Source organism: Cyprinodon tularosa, unplaced genomic scaffold, assembly GCF_016077235.1.
Source record: "Cyprinodon tularosa strain WSP-4 unplaced genomic scaffold, ASM1607723v1 ctg419, whole genome shotgun sequence".
Classification (NCBI taxonomy): Eukaryota; Metazoa; Chordata; class Actinopteri; order Cyprinodontiformes; family Cyprinodontidae; genus Cyprinodon; species Cyprinodon tularosa.
The window spans coordinates 1,018,557-1,032,360 of NW_024039140.1; the positions used below are offsets into that span (position 1 = coordinate 1,018,557).

A 13,804-nucleotide genomic window follows, 5' to 3' on the forward strand; every position below is an offset into this window, starting at 1 on the left:
ATCGTATTAATTGATTATTTCAATAATCGTTAACTAATTTAGTGATTCATCATTAACTGGAGAATAGAGACTCTAAAACATAATAAAAATGTAAAATATGCCTTTCTCCGACAGAGCAATCCACTTAGATCAGTAATTATACCAAAATTTTAAAAATACAACATATATATATAATAAATAAGATTAAAAAAAATGTTTTTGTCTGTCAATATTCTCCATCCAGAACTCATCAAGAGGAAATATTTTAGTTTCACCTGGTTTATTTAGACATCACCTGAAGCACTGAAGGGCCAGCTGCTTCACCTACAAGCTGCCCTGCATCATTATTACTGGATATCTGTGTTTCCTATAATAATATAATCTATAAGTGCAATAGTAAAGGATTAAATGTAACACAACCTTTTATCATTGTCCTATATTGCTTACTGTCCGACTGTTTAAATAGCTCCTTACTGTATGTCTATTTTCTTTTTTAGTGGCATCATCTACAAACACAACACTGAGCATGAGCCTAAGTGTATTAAAATATAAAATCACTTTTAACAATTATAAAAGACAATATAACACTATCTTATCTGTAATTTAATAATATCCAAAATAAACAGCCAGATTCCAGCATTTTTACCAGACATTAATGTTTGTACTAATTTACTTATAGACTGTGTGGAAATCTATGTAAGATAAAATCAATGTTAAAATTCTTCCTCTGTTTGTTCTTGTCTTTATCCTAGAAGTATAAATAGTCAATTAAATTATTATTATTATGTGGAACCCTAATTATGCTTTTTAAACAAAAAATAGCAGATGTTTAGGCACCATTTCTTATTGTTATAGGCTACTCTATAAAAGAAATAACACCTGCTAATAAATATACCTGAACTTCTTCATTAAAAAATGAAAACAGTAATAGCAACTAAATATCGGTAAAAAGGAAACCCTCAAATTTTCTTTCTTAATTGGCTGTGGCTAAGAATCAGAAATGTTGATGGCTTACAGCCTTTATTTACCCATTTTTCCAGCAGTCTTCAGAAATCCTGGCTGACTCAGAATATTTCGTTTTGAAAAAGAAAAAAAAAGGTTTTTGTTCTTTAGTGCACATGATATTCCTTTTTTTTTTTATTGGGACTAGTTTCGCAGCCTAATATTAATTGCAGTAACCGCGGCATTCTAGTGTGAATAAATTTTCAATTTTGTGCTCCAAGCACAGACGGACTAGAAAACAGCCTATCAAGGAGAGAGAAGGCGGGTCCTAAGGCAGAACAACCAATGAGAGTGGAGTTATACAGCGCAGCACAGTTCCATGGCTGCTACGTGAAAGGGACAGGAGAGAGCAGGCAGAGGAGCTGCGAGAGGAAAAGAAGCCACTGCTGCAACAACTACTGCTGGAAATTATAAACATGTTGCTCAAATCCAATTATTGGTAGGGACAATTAGGTCGGTTCAAAATTTTGGTAGGGACATGTCCCTATGGTCCCTATCCAAACCTACGCCCATGCCTCACTTAAAGCATGTGGTTTGTCAAGATGGCTGTTTATTAAGTTTTCGAAAACAACTAGCAGGAAGAACAACGCTGCTTGCAATACAGAGAAATAAGCAGAGAGACGTAAAACCATTGTAATTCTATATCTGTGAGGAATTTCTGGGTCAGATTCAGCTGTAAATTTGCTCCTCAATAACAAAGGACACACCTTTGAAGACCAAAGTATTCAGATTTGTGACAGAGAGGACAGATGATTGGAAATTGGCATCAAGAAAGCTATCTTATTTTTTTATTTTTTTTTATCAGTTTTTACAGCACTGATTGCTTTTTGTACAGTGGGCTGACGGGAAATAGAGTACGAGAGGGGGAGAGACATGCGGCACAGCACCACAGGTCAGATTTAAACCCAGGTTGCCCATGACGAGGACTAAAGCCTGCGTACATGGGTCGTGCGTGCTGACCAGTACTCCACAGAAGCTATCTTTGTGAAAAGAGAAAAGTGACCACTGAACAGAGGGAAAGGATTGTGGTTTCAGCTTACAAGCATTTACAATTCAGTCATTCCCAGGTTACCTAAGCACTCCCATTATGATTCAAAAGACCAATCACAGAGCCCATGCACAACAAAATCCTCCATCAATCCAGGAGAAGAAAAAAGCAGCTATTTAATTTGCATCTGAAGTGGAATGTGTGCATAAGGATGGTCCTCCATGCTGATTAAATACATCCGCCCTCCAACTAGAGTTTGCTCTGTAGCGAGCAAACAGACGAAATTCCTGTTGCCTTCCAATTTAAGCCTGCTTGTGACTGAATTTTACAGTATATTTTTAAATATACTGTTGTGAGAAAAAAGTATTCAACAATCCATTTAAATAAAGTACATAGATGGTTATTCACTCAGTCTGCATTTTATTAACTTTCTTTGAAAAGAGAGAACAAGGCATTCATAGCTGCCCAACATCTCAATGTTCTGCCCTGTTCTGATTAAACAAAAGTTCCTCTCACTAACTTCAACCCTACAGAAAGGCTGTAAAGGTCTCCACACACAGTTAATCAAAACAATTACAGACAGTCGATGAAAATAATATAATATTATGAATAAAATTGTTTTTTTTTATTCTAAACACTTCCTAATAGGATACACAATGATTTATGTTTGTAATGTCCATATTATTGTGCCAGTGTGCTGCTGTCAATCACTGCCGGAACATGTCTAGCTTTCAACTCCAAAACATTTTAGAAATATGCTGGTGAAGATTCCCAGGTATCTAGGTCATAGTTATTTCATAAAAGTAAAAAAAAAACAATCCACTGGACTTTGTTTCCAAGTTTGAAGACGCTTCGCTTCCCATCCAATAAACTTTTTCGATTCAAAACATTTCAATTCAAAATATTTTTTTGAATTGGAAAAAGCTTCCTTGATGGGAAGCGAAACGTCTTCAAACTTGCGGGGGGGGGAAATCCAGTGGATTTTTTTTTTTTTTTTTTACTTTTTTGGAAAACATATTAGAAAATTCTCTGCCTTGGAGTGGGAGAATTTTTAAAAAATATTTTGTGAGTGGAAGAAAGGGCCCTGGAGGGACGAGAAACATTAGTAAGGTCCCCCACTTTAAAAAACAGGGAGCAGTTTCTCCCCTTGTTTATTCATTTTAGTACCAAAAACTGCTAACTGAAATAAACAACAAACACAGCAGCAGCAGCAGCAGGTACAGAAGAGATGAAGAGGCTATTAAGATATTTATTCACAAAAATATTCAGGATCTGATAACATTAATTCAATTTCTAAAGATAATTCTGAACATTTTAGATTAAAACAATTGACATATTGTATATGTGTGTGGAAATATGAATCCTTATGGATTTAGTGACTGAAATGTTAGACTGAACATATATTGGATGAACGCATATGAGCTTATTATATGAGGTTTATTATCATAAAAAAGATTATGATATCAGTGGATGAAGTGGGCTCCGAGATTCTCCAGGTTAAGATCGGCTATCCTTGATCTACTATTGAGCCGTTGCTCAGTAGGCGTACAGTTATACCCGGTGGAAAACCTCTTCTTATCAGTTCTTCTTTTATCTGGAGAAGGAAACTTAATATTTAGTTGGGATGTAATGATACCTGTAAACCGTGTCTTTGATCAGGAAATAATAATGAAGCAATAATTAAACCTCTAGCCTAACATTTAGCATTGGTGATTAAAGGGTTCACGTTTCAAGATAGAGGACTGGTTCAGGAGAGGTTTAAAAAAAGCCTAAGAAGGTTGGGTTGAATTTTTATTTTTCTCAATCTCATCGGGTTACTGACCATTTGTCCGATCATGTCAGCATTGTCCTTCAGTGAGAGCGAAGTAGAGATCTTCATCTTTAGAACATTAACAAAGGTTGGTTTTGGTTCTATGAAGACAACACCAAAATAGGAGAACAACCATCAGTTCAGACAGTTAATTTGAATAAGAGCAAACAAGGGACAGAAAGACTTACTGTTCCCAACTGTCACAAGGACACATCGAAGCTCCGACTGATACACAGAACTGCAAGAGTTGTGGAAGCATATGTGAAAAGTTGCTTTATTATCATTTTAAAGATACTAATTATATATTTGCTTTTATAAAACAGATTTATCACATTTATCATCTGTAGTTCTTTTCAAAACTCCACTTTGTTAAAATTTGAGTTCCATCAGGTATGCCCAAAGTCAGTCCCCAAGGGCCGCTGTCCTGCAGGTTTTAGAGGTTTTCTGCTTTAGCACGGCTGATTCTGATGATTGCAGTTCAGCAAAAGCCTGTCAATCAGCTGTTATTGAAGCTTTAATCTTAATAACTAGGTTTCTGTACTGACCAGCTGCCGACTTCCACTGTGTTCAAATATTTAAAGTAAGAGAACAGCATCTCCTCTGTTCTCAAAAAAGGAAGAGTTTCATGCTGATGATTTGATCTGCCAGAGAAGCAAATGGTATATTTGTATGTCATTTGCTTCTTTTTTTCCTACACACTGTGTTTTGAAGAAATCATAGAACATGATTATAACTAGTGTTGCGCCCATGCCCTTTTTTGGCCCTGATAAAGATACCCGATACCTGGCTGCGCAGCAATGGCCAATGCCATACCAATACCATTTGTTTTTAATTTATGTGTGTGTGTATATATGAGAACTGCATACTAATTGGATGTAAAATAATTGCCATCATGGCTTTGTCAAGCTGCTGCCTATTTTTGTGAAGCAGGAGAAAGACTAATACAAAGTGAATCCAGTAGAACTTTTTATTGCCTACCTGGAATGGGTGACAATAGTTGAATAAACCTTTGGCTCTCAGAATTGTATCGGTGACCTATTTATTTTTACTTGCCGATACCAATATTTTAGTGCTGGATTGGGGCCCCGCCCGATACTGGTATCGGTGCAACACTAATTATAACGCACAATATAACCACTTATCCGCCTCATATGATCACTCCATCTAAATACTTTCACCCCTGGCATTGCCCTGTTTGCAGTGTCCATGTCATTACAGCCAGACCATGGCTAGCCCTCAACCCCACCACATATTGCAAGGTTCAGTAAATCATATAGATTATCTATAGGGGGATGTGAAAGAGATTGTAACTCTGGGTTTCTGAACAACCAAGCAGGATTGTGTAAATTGAAGAGATCAAAGATTGTTGCAACCTTCTTCAGCTGATGATAGTTAATCATCTAGTATATCTTAGGTCCACATACTGACCTTCCCTGAACAACAAAACAGATCGGGTGGCTCTGTCCATCTTCTCTTGCAGATGGCGTCCATGTCAGAGAGAAGTTTCCTGATCCTAAAGAATTCTTGACCACATTGGATGGCCCACTGTACAGGAGCTCAGAGATCCTTTATTAAACAGGAAAAGTGATATTGTTACATTATTTTAATTTTAACCAACAGTAAAATGGATCAGCTGTGTTTTTTTAACTTTTTAATGGTGATGTGCAGAGAGAATCTGCCACAATATATAGATCCTTTATCAAACAGGAAATATAGGTTAAAGCATACGTTATGCTTTAACCTCCCCCATCATCTGTCAGCTTGCTGATTGCAGACCTGAGAAGGCATAAAATGACTGAACAAAGTGTTGGCATGCTTTGAGTATACTGGATAATGGCTGAAAGACTGGAAGCAGGCTTTGAGTAGAATGGATGCAGGTAAAACAAACTGGTAACAGGTAGAAACAGTGCAGAACATGACCAGAGCCAGAGGCTGATGACAGGGCAGGGAAGGGCCAACAGCCCAAAAACCAAAACCAACAGATAGGATTCATGAAAAGATACATTCTAGAAAAGTGGTAAAACAAGAGTTATTCATATGGGAATAGGCTTCTCTAGATTTCACAGGATATCTATGCATCCTCATTTCAAGAGGAGCTCCAGGCCTGGCTCATGGACTTATTCTCATATGTAAACCCATACCAACAATATCTTCCATGGCTACAGATACATGCACCCTCAAACTTACCCCATTTGCTGGCCTCCAGGTGCTCTCCTCTTTCTTATGCAGAGGTTTTTGGCAACCTTATATCATGCCTCGTCACGGGCACATTGTGAGATTTAATGTTTTTATCCCTGGCTGCCTGCCAGCCCGCCTGCCCATCCGTCCATCTGTCTGTCTTTACATGTATCTTTAACCAAAGGGCAGTGACTTTAATGGCTGAAGTCTCAGGCATCTTTCCCCTATGAATGTTGTTGTACTGTGTCTCTTGGATGGGTTGCTCTAGAACTACTTTAAACTCACTTTGGGAGTGATAAAGTATTTCTGATTTGAATCAAATTATTTATATAGAATCAGATTTTCATGCCTTACACAGATTGTTTTGCGAGTGCCCTGATGTTGATCTCCAGAGTGTAATTCACTTTACGGTAGAACCGAGTTCCATGTTCTGGAGTTGGAGACACAAACCTGGGCAGATAAACTCCTTCTAAGCAGGATGGTGCGGCAGGATCCACTGGAACACATCAGAACAGAAACAAACTGAGTCATTCTCAACTGGAAATATAACTACAGCCCTGTCTGCGAAATCCTGCAATAAGGTTTGCAGAAAATTGTTATTTTAGTATCAATTTCTCATTCAACTGTTTTGTCAAGCAAACCTTGTATGAATTTTGTTTGAACTTTTTTGAATTTACGTTTTTGTGCGAACAAGGAATTCAGCTTCAGTTTTCCATTACTTACATTATGTTTTACATTTCCACCAAACCAAACAACGTTAAAACCATGCTTAAAGACTGAAAATACATAATGAAAAATAAATATTCATAAAGTTTCCATTTTTATTTTTCGATAAATAAACGGAGGAAGAAAAATCCCTAAAAGTTCTAGCTGAGTATCTGACTACTCCGGCTGTGAGGCCATTTATTTCAACAGAAGGACAGCCTACGTAAATAAACTGTCTATTTCGTGGTTTGTTTTTATTCTAAGCGCTCTGTACCACTTCTCTGAAGGTAAGAGTTTGACCCTAGCCAGTAGGTGTGGGGTGCACAGAAATTTTCTTTTTTCTTTATTTGATCTTAGGTTTGAGGTATTATTCATCCTGAAAATCCTTATACTATATTTGCGGGTGTTGCCAAGAAGCCTACGAATTTTTGGTTTAACTCCACTTGGTTCAGGAGGGACCAATAAACCATCGAGTCCACCTCCTATCTGTATGCAGATATTTTTATATCTTGGATCAGACCAATGATGGTGGTGTCATATGTAAACTTTAAGGGTTTCACAGGTCCGCAGATGTGGAGTCATTTGTGTTCAGAGAGAAGTAAAGTAAGCAGTAGATATTTTCTTGGTGAGCTCCAGGGTCGGTAGTTCTTGGACGGATGAGGAGAGGAAGAACATTATATACTGCTGCTGGTCATTCAGGAAGCTGGCAACCCATTGGTGGGTGGAGGCAAGTTTGATGAGATTTGAATTGAAGATAAGTGGGTTTTTGGTGTTAAAGGTTGACTTTAAGTCCAAATTCAGGATCCTGCTATATGTCCTTGGGTGGTCGAGGTAATGCCAGATAAAGTATAGGCTGAGGTAGGCAAGTTGCAAAGGGTCATGTGGGGGGCTTTTAGATCTTTCTGCACCAGCTAAAAGCCATTCATGACCACCAATAAGAGCATTGTGACCCTATTTAGGTTTTAAAAGCACTGTAAAAGCAGTGAAAGGTCTCTTTCAAGGGCACTGTATGACATAACTATACAGGTAAGCAGACACTAAACGCCCTAAAAAAAATAATTTTACGGTTAGAGTAGCTCTTTACGGTTGTAAATATTGTAACAATTTGGTAAGATTGTACCTAGAAAAGCAAACTGGATGGGTATTCTGCTGATTACATCACGGGTAGCTTTGGAAACATGTGGCCCGTCAGTTTGAGTCAGGGTGATTGGTTGTCTGGGGAAGTCCTCTATGACCATCTGAACTGCATACGAACCCTCATTACGGGATAACGTTGGACCGAATGACAGGGTACAATTCTGCAAGAACAAAGAAAATAGACCCACAATCTCAAGATGAATAAAAAAATCCTTCTCCACACAAAAAGGTTCTACTAAAACATGCACAGATGTTGTTAAAGGATAATTTTGGAGATTTAAGAGGCTATGTGGCGCTATCATCAGTAATGCTTCCTTCATCTGTAGTATGAAGATGTCCCATCAGTGTGACCTACATCCTCACATTAGTAATAAAAAACGAATCAGAGGATTGGAAATCCACAGAAACCCAAAGTTTTATTATCTGACAGGATTAACCAGCATTTATAACATATAACCACAGTGCAATAGTCACTTTATACTGAACACGATTCCAGTGACAAAGTCGCTACATGAACTTCGTTTCGCCAATTTCATAGTGTCTCAGTAATAAGCTCCAACATCTGCTACAGCATAAAACTAAAGGCATTATATAAAAGACCGAGTGCTGCTAGCATAACAACAAGCTGGCGTCTGCAATGGACCAATGTTGCACTGTACATTAGGAGCGTAATAGAGAGCACACCTTTTATCCTCCAATTTATCTAAAGCAAAACCAACAGAAATAGCTTACTGGAGAGTTTTTGTTTTTGATAGCTTGACATGTTTCACGGACTAGAAATTACAAAACCAGTCGCCTGGAATTTTTGCATTACATCCATAGATATCTGATTTGTTCTGCTGTTATGATTCCCCAATTTTTGAAGGACTAAATTCACACAGCTTTAAAAAAAAAAGAAAAAAAAGTGGCTAATTTGGCAGCTCTTTCTTATTACAGGTAAATGCAGGACAGGACCAGGGCTTTCTGGCCATGTCGGGTCCCTGCTGGGGGTGTAGTTGTGTCCCCCGAGATTTGGACCCTAGTGCTCTCATCCAGGTCTACCTTGGCCTTGACTGGCTGCTAGTGCTGTGCATAGGCTTGCTACCACAGCCTCATGGGGCCTCAGCACCACTGGCCTCTGGGGCCGGGCCCCTTAGGGACATGGCCCTTTATCGGTTTGCCCCCTCTGGGGTCGGGTTCCTGCTGAACCTTGGGTGCCCTTCTCGAGTGGATGCAGTCATCCCTATATCTACCGTCCCTATGTTCCAGTGATCTGAGGTGCATTTTGATATCTGGGTCTCTATCCTTTCCTCGTCCCTGGGGGAGAGTGTGAGGTCCCCCACACCTGCTATTAGGCATATTTTCCTTAAGAAGAAGCATTGTTAACCCTTCATACAAGCATGCCCATGCATACTGTAAATACTGCAGGAGTTTGGTTCCAGGTGTCCATGGATACACACAAATAATAAATCCAAATATTGAGGCTACATTTCTCTTTTCACTGTTTTGCAAGGAGGAATGGACAAAATTTCAGTCTCTTGATATGCAAAACTGATAAAGACATATCAAAAAGCGACTTGCAGCCGTACTCACAGCAAAAGGCGCAGCAAAGTGTTAACTCAAGAGGGAAATAATTTTGCAGATCTAGTTTTTTTGTTTTGTTTTTTTTGTAAAAAAAAATGTTTTAAATATCCATTAATACCATTCAACTTCATGAATGTGTCCCACTTGCATGTTCTTCACAAAAATTACAAATTTATATCTTTTGTTTAAAGACGCCCCGCTATGGACTGGCGACCTGTCCAGGGTATACCCCGCCTCTCGCCCGTAGACAGCTGGAGATAGGCACCAGCGCCCCTCGCGACCCCACTTGGGATAAGCGTGTAAGAAAATGGATGGACGGATGTTTGAAGACTGAAATGTGGCAAAAGTTTGAAAAGTTAAAGGTGGGTGAATACTTTAGCAAGGCACTGTAGTTGTTTCTACTTGGTATCAACACTTTTCTCTACGTTTTAAATAGCTGAAGTTGGCTAGAAAATACTTTGCACCTCTGACAAGCTGTTCGCTTCTTACACAACTAGAAATTAATTTATTTCATCAAGCTCACAATGATATCACATTTTTTTAACAACAGATTACATATTGTAAAATAACTTAACAGAACTTCCCTTTAGAAAACTCACATAAATCTTCAAAACAATCATCTGTAAAGAAAAACTTGTAATTTTTCATTACTTGAAGATTAATACTTGAAGAGTTGAAGAGTTACTATTTAACCCCTGAACAAGAAAATTTTCCAGGAAAAAAAACCCCTAAATTTCCAGTAAAATTATACCCACCCTTGACCTTTTTTTTTTTTTAAACATCGAAATGTTTATTGGAATTAAAAGAGCAACAAAATAAATAGTTTACATAAAAAAATTGTATAGGCTAAATTATTTAAATTATTCAGAAAATGCAGATTATTTGGTTGTGCCTCTACCAAAATCCCTGGATTTACAACTTTTATATAAACTATGGAGTTGCCTAAGAGAAGATTAGAACAAGGTACTTACTGAGGAGAGGCTGAGAACAGGTGGAGGTGTGCAGGGTGAGTGGCATTCTTCCAAGGAAGTGCTGGCATATCTGCATTTGACCTCGTCTCCATCGGGGTCAAAGGCCAACAGGTTAATATTTCTCTGACAGTTTGAAGGAACCCTGAACCATAAAAAAAAATGCAGGAATCCATTTCTGTAGAATGTTTTGTAGTAATTTTTTTTGTTTTATCAAATATACACCACTCCTCATGCAGTCCTGATGACAATTCACAAATGAGGGGCTTATTCTCTTTCTAACACAACTGTTATCGATAATATTGAAAATGATCAAATTAATGTTAATGTGAGGGAACTGCCTGGATTGTAGCACTGTAACCTTGTAAAAACGGCTTTGGGTTTGAATCCAGATCAGATTAGTTCCTCAATAAAGCCTGAACAATGTGCTTCTCAGTAATATTTGGGAAAAAAATGGAAAAAAGGTTGTGCCTTTATAATCAGTTTAAGATTTTTACATTTTTCAAAAACCATAATTTTAATAAAAGAGAATAAGCCTTTTTTAATTGAGATAATCAAATTTGCACCATCTATCTATTGTATATAATGGTCCCTGTCTCAAGCACTGTGGAGGCTTGAAAGTATGCAGATAAACGTAAACAACTGATTTGCGACCCATAGAGGGATCAAAACCACAACCATGGCATAATCATTACAAATTAGTTCAAGAAGAGAACATATAATTAAAAAGATATAAAGAAGGGAAGAAAAACAGACATGGTTCTTCTCTATAAACCAAAGACGGGATGGTCTTTATTTCAGCGCTCTGAAAAGGTCTAATACTTAAAAGGCTCATTCGGACTGTGTGTTATACACACGTCAAACTGCTGTCATACATGTGATTTTTTTCCAATCAATTCATTCTTGCTTGAAGGGCTTATATAAAACTTTCAGGATCTTCTCTAAACTTTTTATTATAAGTCATTACAGCAACCTTCTTAACCTGGAAAACAACCCAGCAACTGTTTACTCTGATAGGTTCCATGAGCATAGCAGAAACATGACCTCTCTTAATGCAGAAAAACCATGCACCGCACATCTCTGCATGTTTACTGATACCATTGCATTTGCCTCAGCCTACATGTCTATTTGATCATGAAAAGAAGTCTAAGAAGAAACTCTTTATCAACTTATCCTAACAGTCTGTACAGGATAAGATGATTATTTGAATACTTTTAACACTCTGAAAACCAGTCTAAAGTTTTTAAGCTAACGTGGCAGAATATGCAAACAGGCAGAAAGGCCATAGGCTGGAATTCGAATTCAAAACCTTCTGCTGCAAGGCAACAGTGTAATTGAGTGGAACACCATACATCCGTCCTTGTAGCATTGTGTAACGTTTTGCTATACATCGAACTTTTTTCTGAGTCGTTACACAAAGTTTATTATTATTGAAAAACTTTTATATATTCATTTTTTTTTTTTTTTTTATACTTTGTATTCTTCTTTTCTTTTTTTCCTACTGTACTGTGATGCAACGCTGCAATTTCCCCACTGTGGGACAAATAAAGGATTATCTTATCTTATCTTATCTTATCTTATCTTATCTTACATTTACATATATCTGAATTGCAATAATTATATAATTCATAAGTATTTAATTTATAAAAAAAAACGTTGCTAACTTGTGATCCGACTTACCTTAAGGCAGGCAAGATGGTGGTCTGTGGCGATGAGTTGGGTTTGTTGGTGTCAGAGCGGTGTCTCAGTTCAACATCAACCACTGCTCTCCAGGATTTAATGCCATTATGATTAATTAACCAGTTACCGCTGTCATACCTGGAATAGATATTCAAGTTGTAAAAAACTATAGCTGATAGAATTGGATGTTTTTCTCAAAAATTTATTGATTATAAGGCCCACTTTAAAGTTATACTACTATAAAAAAAAATAAAAGTTTACATTCTTAAAGACTTGGTATTTTATCGAGCAAATGGATAATCTGAGTTCCTAATTTCCAGACAAAAACTGTTACAAACTTTATAAATGTGGACTTACACAAGTTGAAATGGAGAGTTTTTAGAAAACAGCCTCAATGTGATTTTTTCCCTTTGACACCAGCTGCCATCGATTTTCTCAATGGTGGAATTTGAAACCATCAAGCTTTTATTGGCACAGTTGCCTGTGCAAGAAAACAAACCCTCTTGGCAGGAATGGAAGTTAAACTTAAAGTTTAGAATCACCTGTAGGTTTTGAGGAAATACCAGGAGTGATCAAATTAGAAAAATAAAAATAAAGACAGGAATGTGTTAGAAATAAGATATATAAATAATCCATACTTACAGAGACTGATCCGTTTGTGTAGGTTTCCTTTGGGTAGTAGGTCACCACAGTGCCATAATAATGTTCGGGTTTTGTACCACTGACCATCAGCAGCAGCAGCAGCACAGACAGCAACATGCTGAATGTTGAACAAGTCAGCGTCTCTCACAAAAAATGAGTTTCAAGAGATAAGCAGTGTTTATACTCCCATTGACTGCCTCTCATCCACTCCCTCTCATTTTCTATTTACATTCCTGGATGTGAAAGACACAAAGAATCTCATTGGAGCATAAGCCTTCATATTCTTTGGGTCTCTGCTGGATAATCATTATCAAAATAAACTTGTTGTTGATTTAAGGTGTCCTTTCTTCCATGCAGAGCAGACCAAAAAAACCTTGGTTCCATATGTCAAAAAGTAGATCACAATGGAGTGGAGGCTTACATTGTGCAGTGGTTTGGGTCCTAAAGCATTGAGGCAGCATTGTATGGCTAAATCAACACCGTGGCAAGACTGAGAAACTCCAACAAGTTGTCTCTCTCTGTGTCTTAAAGGATCCCAAATAGACCATAATTATGTCTTTGCAAGTGTGCCTCTAAATCAATCAGTTTGGCTTGGATTTTTTATTGGTAGCTTGGACTTTGACACCCCCTCTTTCAGAACTGCAGCCTACTCCTCCATTACTTACAGACACTGCAAAAGGTCATATAGTCTGTCTCTGGTTTCTTTCACTTTACCCACATGTAACAATGAGCCATTGTTACCTGTATATTGGCTAAAGTAGCAGTTAAGCCTTATATTATGTTGAAAAAAATTAAATTCATTATGTTGCGGGTCATTTTGACCCGCACTGTGTAAATACAAGCAAAATAGTCAAGAAAACAGGTTAAACCAATAACCAATTTATTTTAGATTACTTAAACATTAAGTCAAGTGACAAAGCATACAGTTTTAATTCACACACTTTATTTAGGTTTAAAATGTTCCATCTTTTAACAAATTTTGTTTTTTAAAATTTAGCTTTAAAATTCGCTAGTTACTAATATTTTGAACATTCAACAATTTTAAAGTTCTCCACATGATGGGAAGAATGTAACTGCTTTCTGCAGATGGAATTCATACATTTCACACAAGATGTACTTGTTTTACTGTCCTCTCTGGAGGGACAGAGCTGG

The 13,804-nt window shown here is 37.4% G+C and overlaps 1 protein-coding gene and 1 long non-coding RNA gene across 2 annotated transcripts; both read right to left on the bottom strand.

Annotated features, from left to right (window-relative positions):
- Positions 1-3,234: 3,234 nt before the first annotated feature.
- Positions 3,235-4,028, bottom strand: LOC119792407. The gene is made up of 3 exons (XR_005281986.1): positions 3,968-4,028; positions 3,792-3,880; positions 3,235-3,563 (listed from the first exon to the last, which is right to left on the bottom strand). It is a non-coding gene; the product is annotated as an uncharacterized LOC119792407 (long non-coding RNA).
- Positions 4,029-7,729: 3,701 nt separating this feature from the next.
- On the bottom strand, positions 7,730-12,780 carry LOC119792405. Its single transcript, XM_038299026.1, has 5 exons — positions 12,653-12,780; positions 12,368-12,552; positions 12,011-12,148; positions 10,334-10,475; positions 7,730-7,960 (listed from the first exon to the last, which is right to left on the bottom strand). The coding sequence occupies exons 1-5, from the start codon at positions 12,767-12,769 to the stop codon at positions 7,730-7,732; spliced, it is 813 nt and encodes a 270-aa protein (XP_038154954.1). The 5' UTR covers positions 12,770-12,780.
- Positions 12,781-13,804: the final 1,024 nt, after the last annotated feature.

What these genes read in the sequence shown, in the direction of transcription:
- LOC119792405 (XM_038299026.1), bottom strand. Translation starts at nt 12,769, where the DNA reads ATGTTGCTGTCTGTGCTGCTGCTGCTGCTGATGGTCAGTGGTACAAAA. An exon ending in ACCATCTTGCCTGCCTTAAG is followed by an intron (nt 10,476 to 12,010) that starts GTAAGTCGGATC and finishes TTTATGGTTCAG; the next exon opens with GGTTCCTTCAAACTGTCAGA. An exon ending in CTGTTCTCAGCCTCTCCTCA is followed by an intron (nt 7,961 to 10,333) that starts GTAAGTACCTTG and finishes TTGTTCTTGCAG; the next exon opens with AATTGTACCCTGTCATTCGG.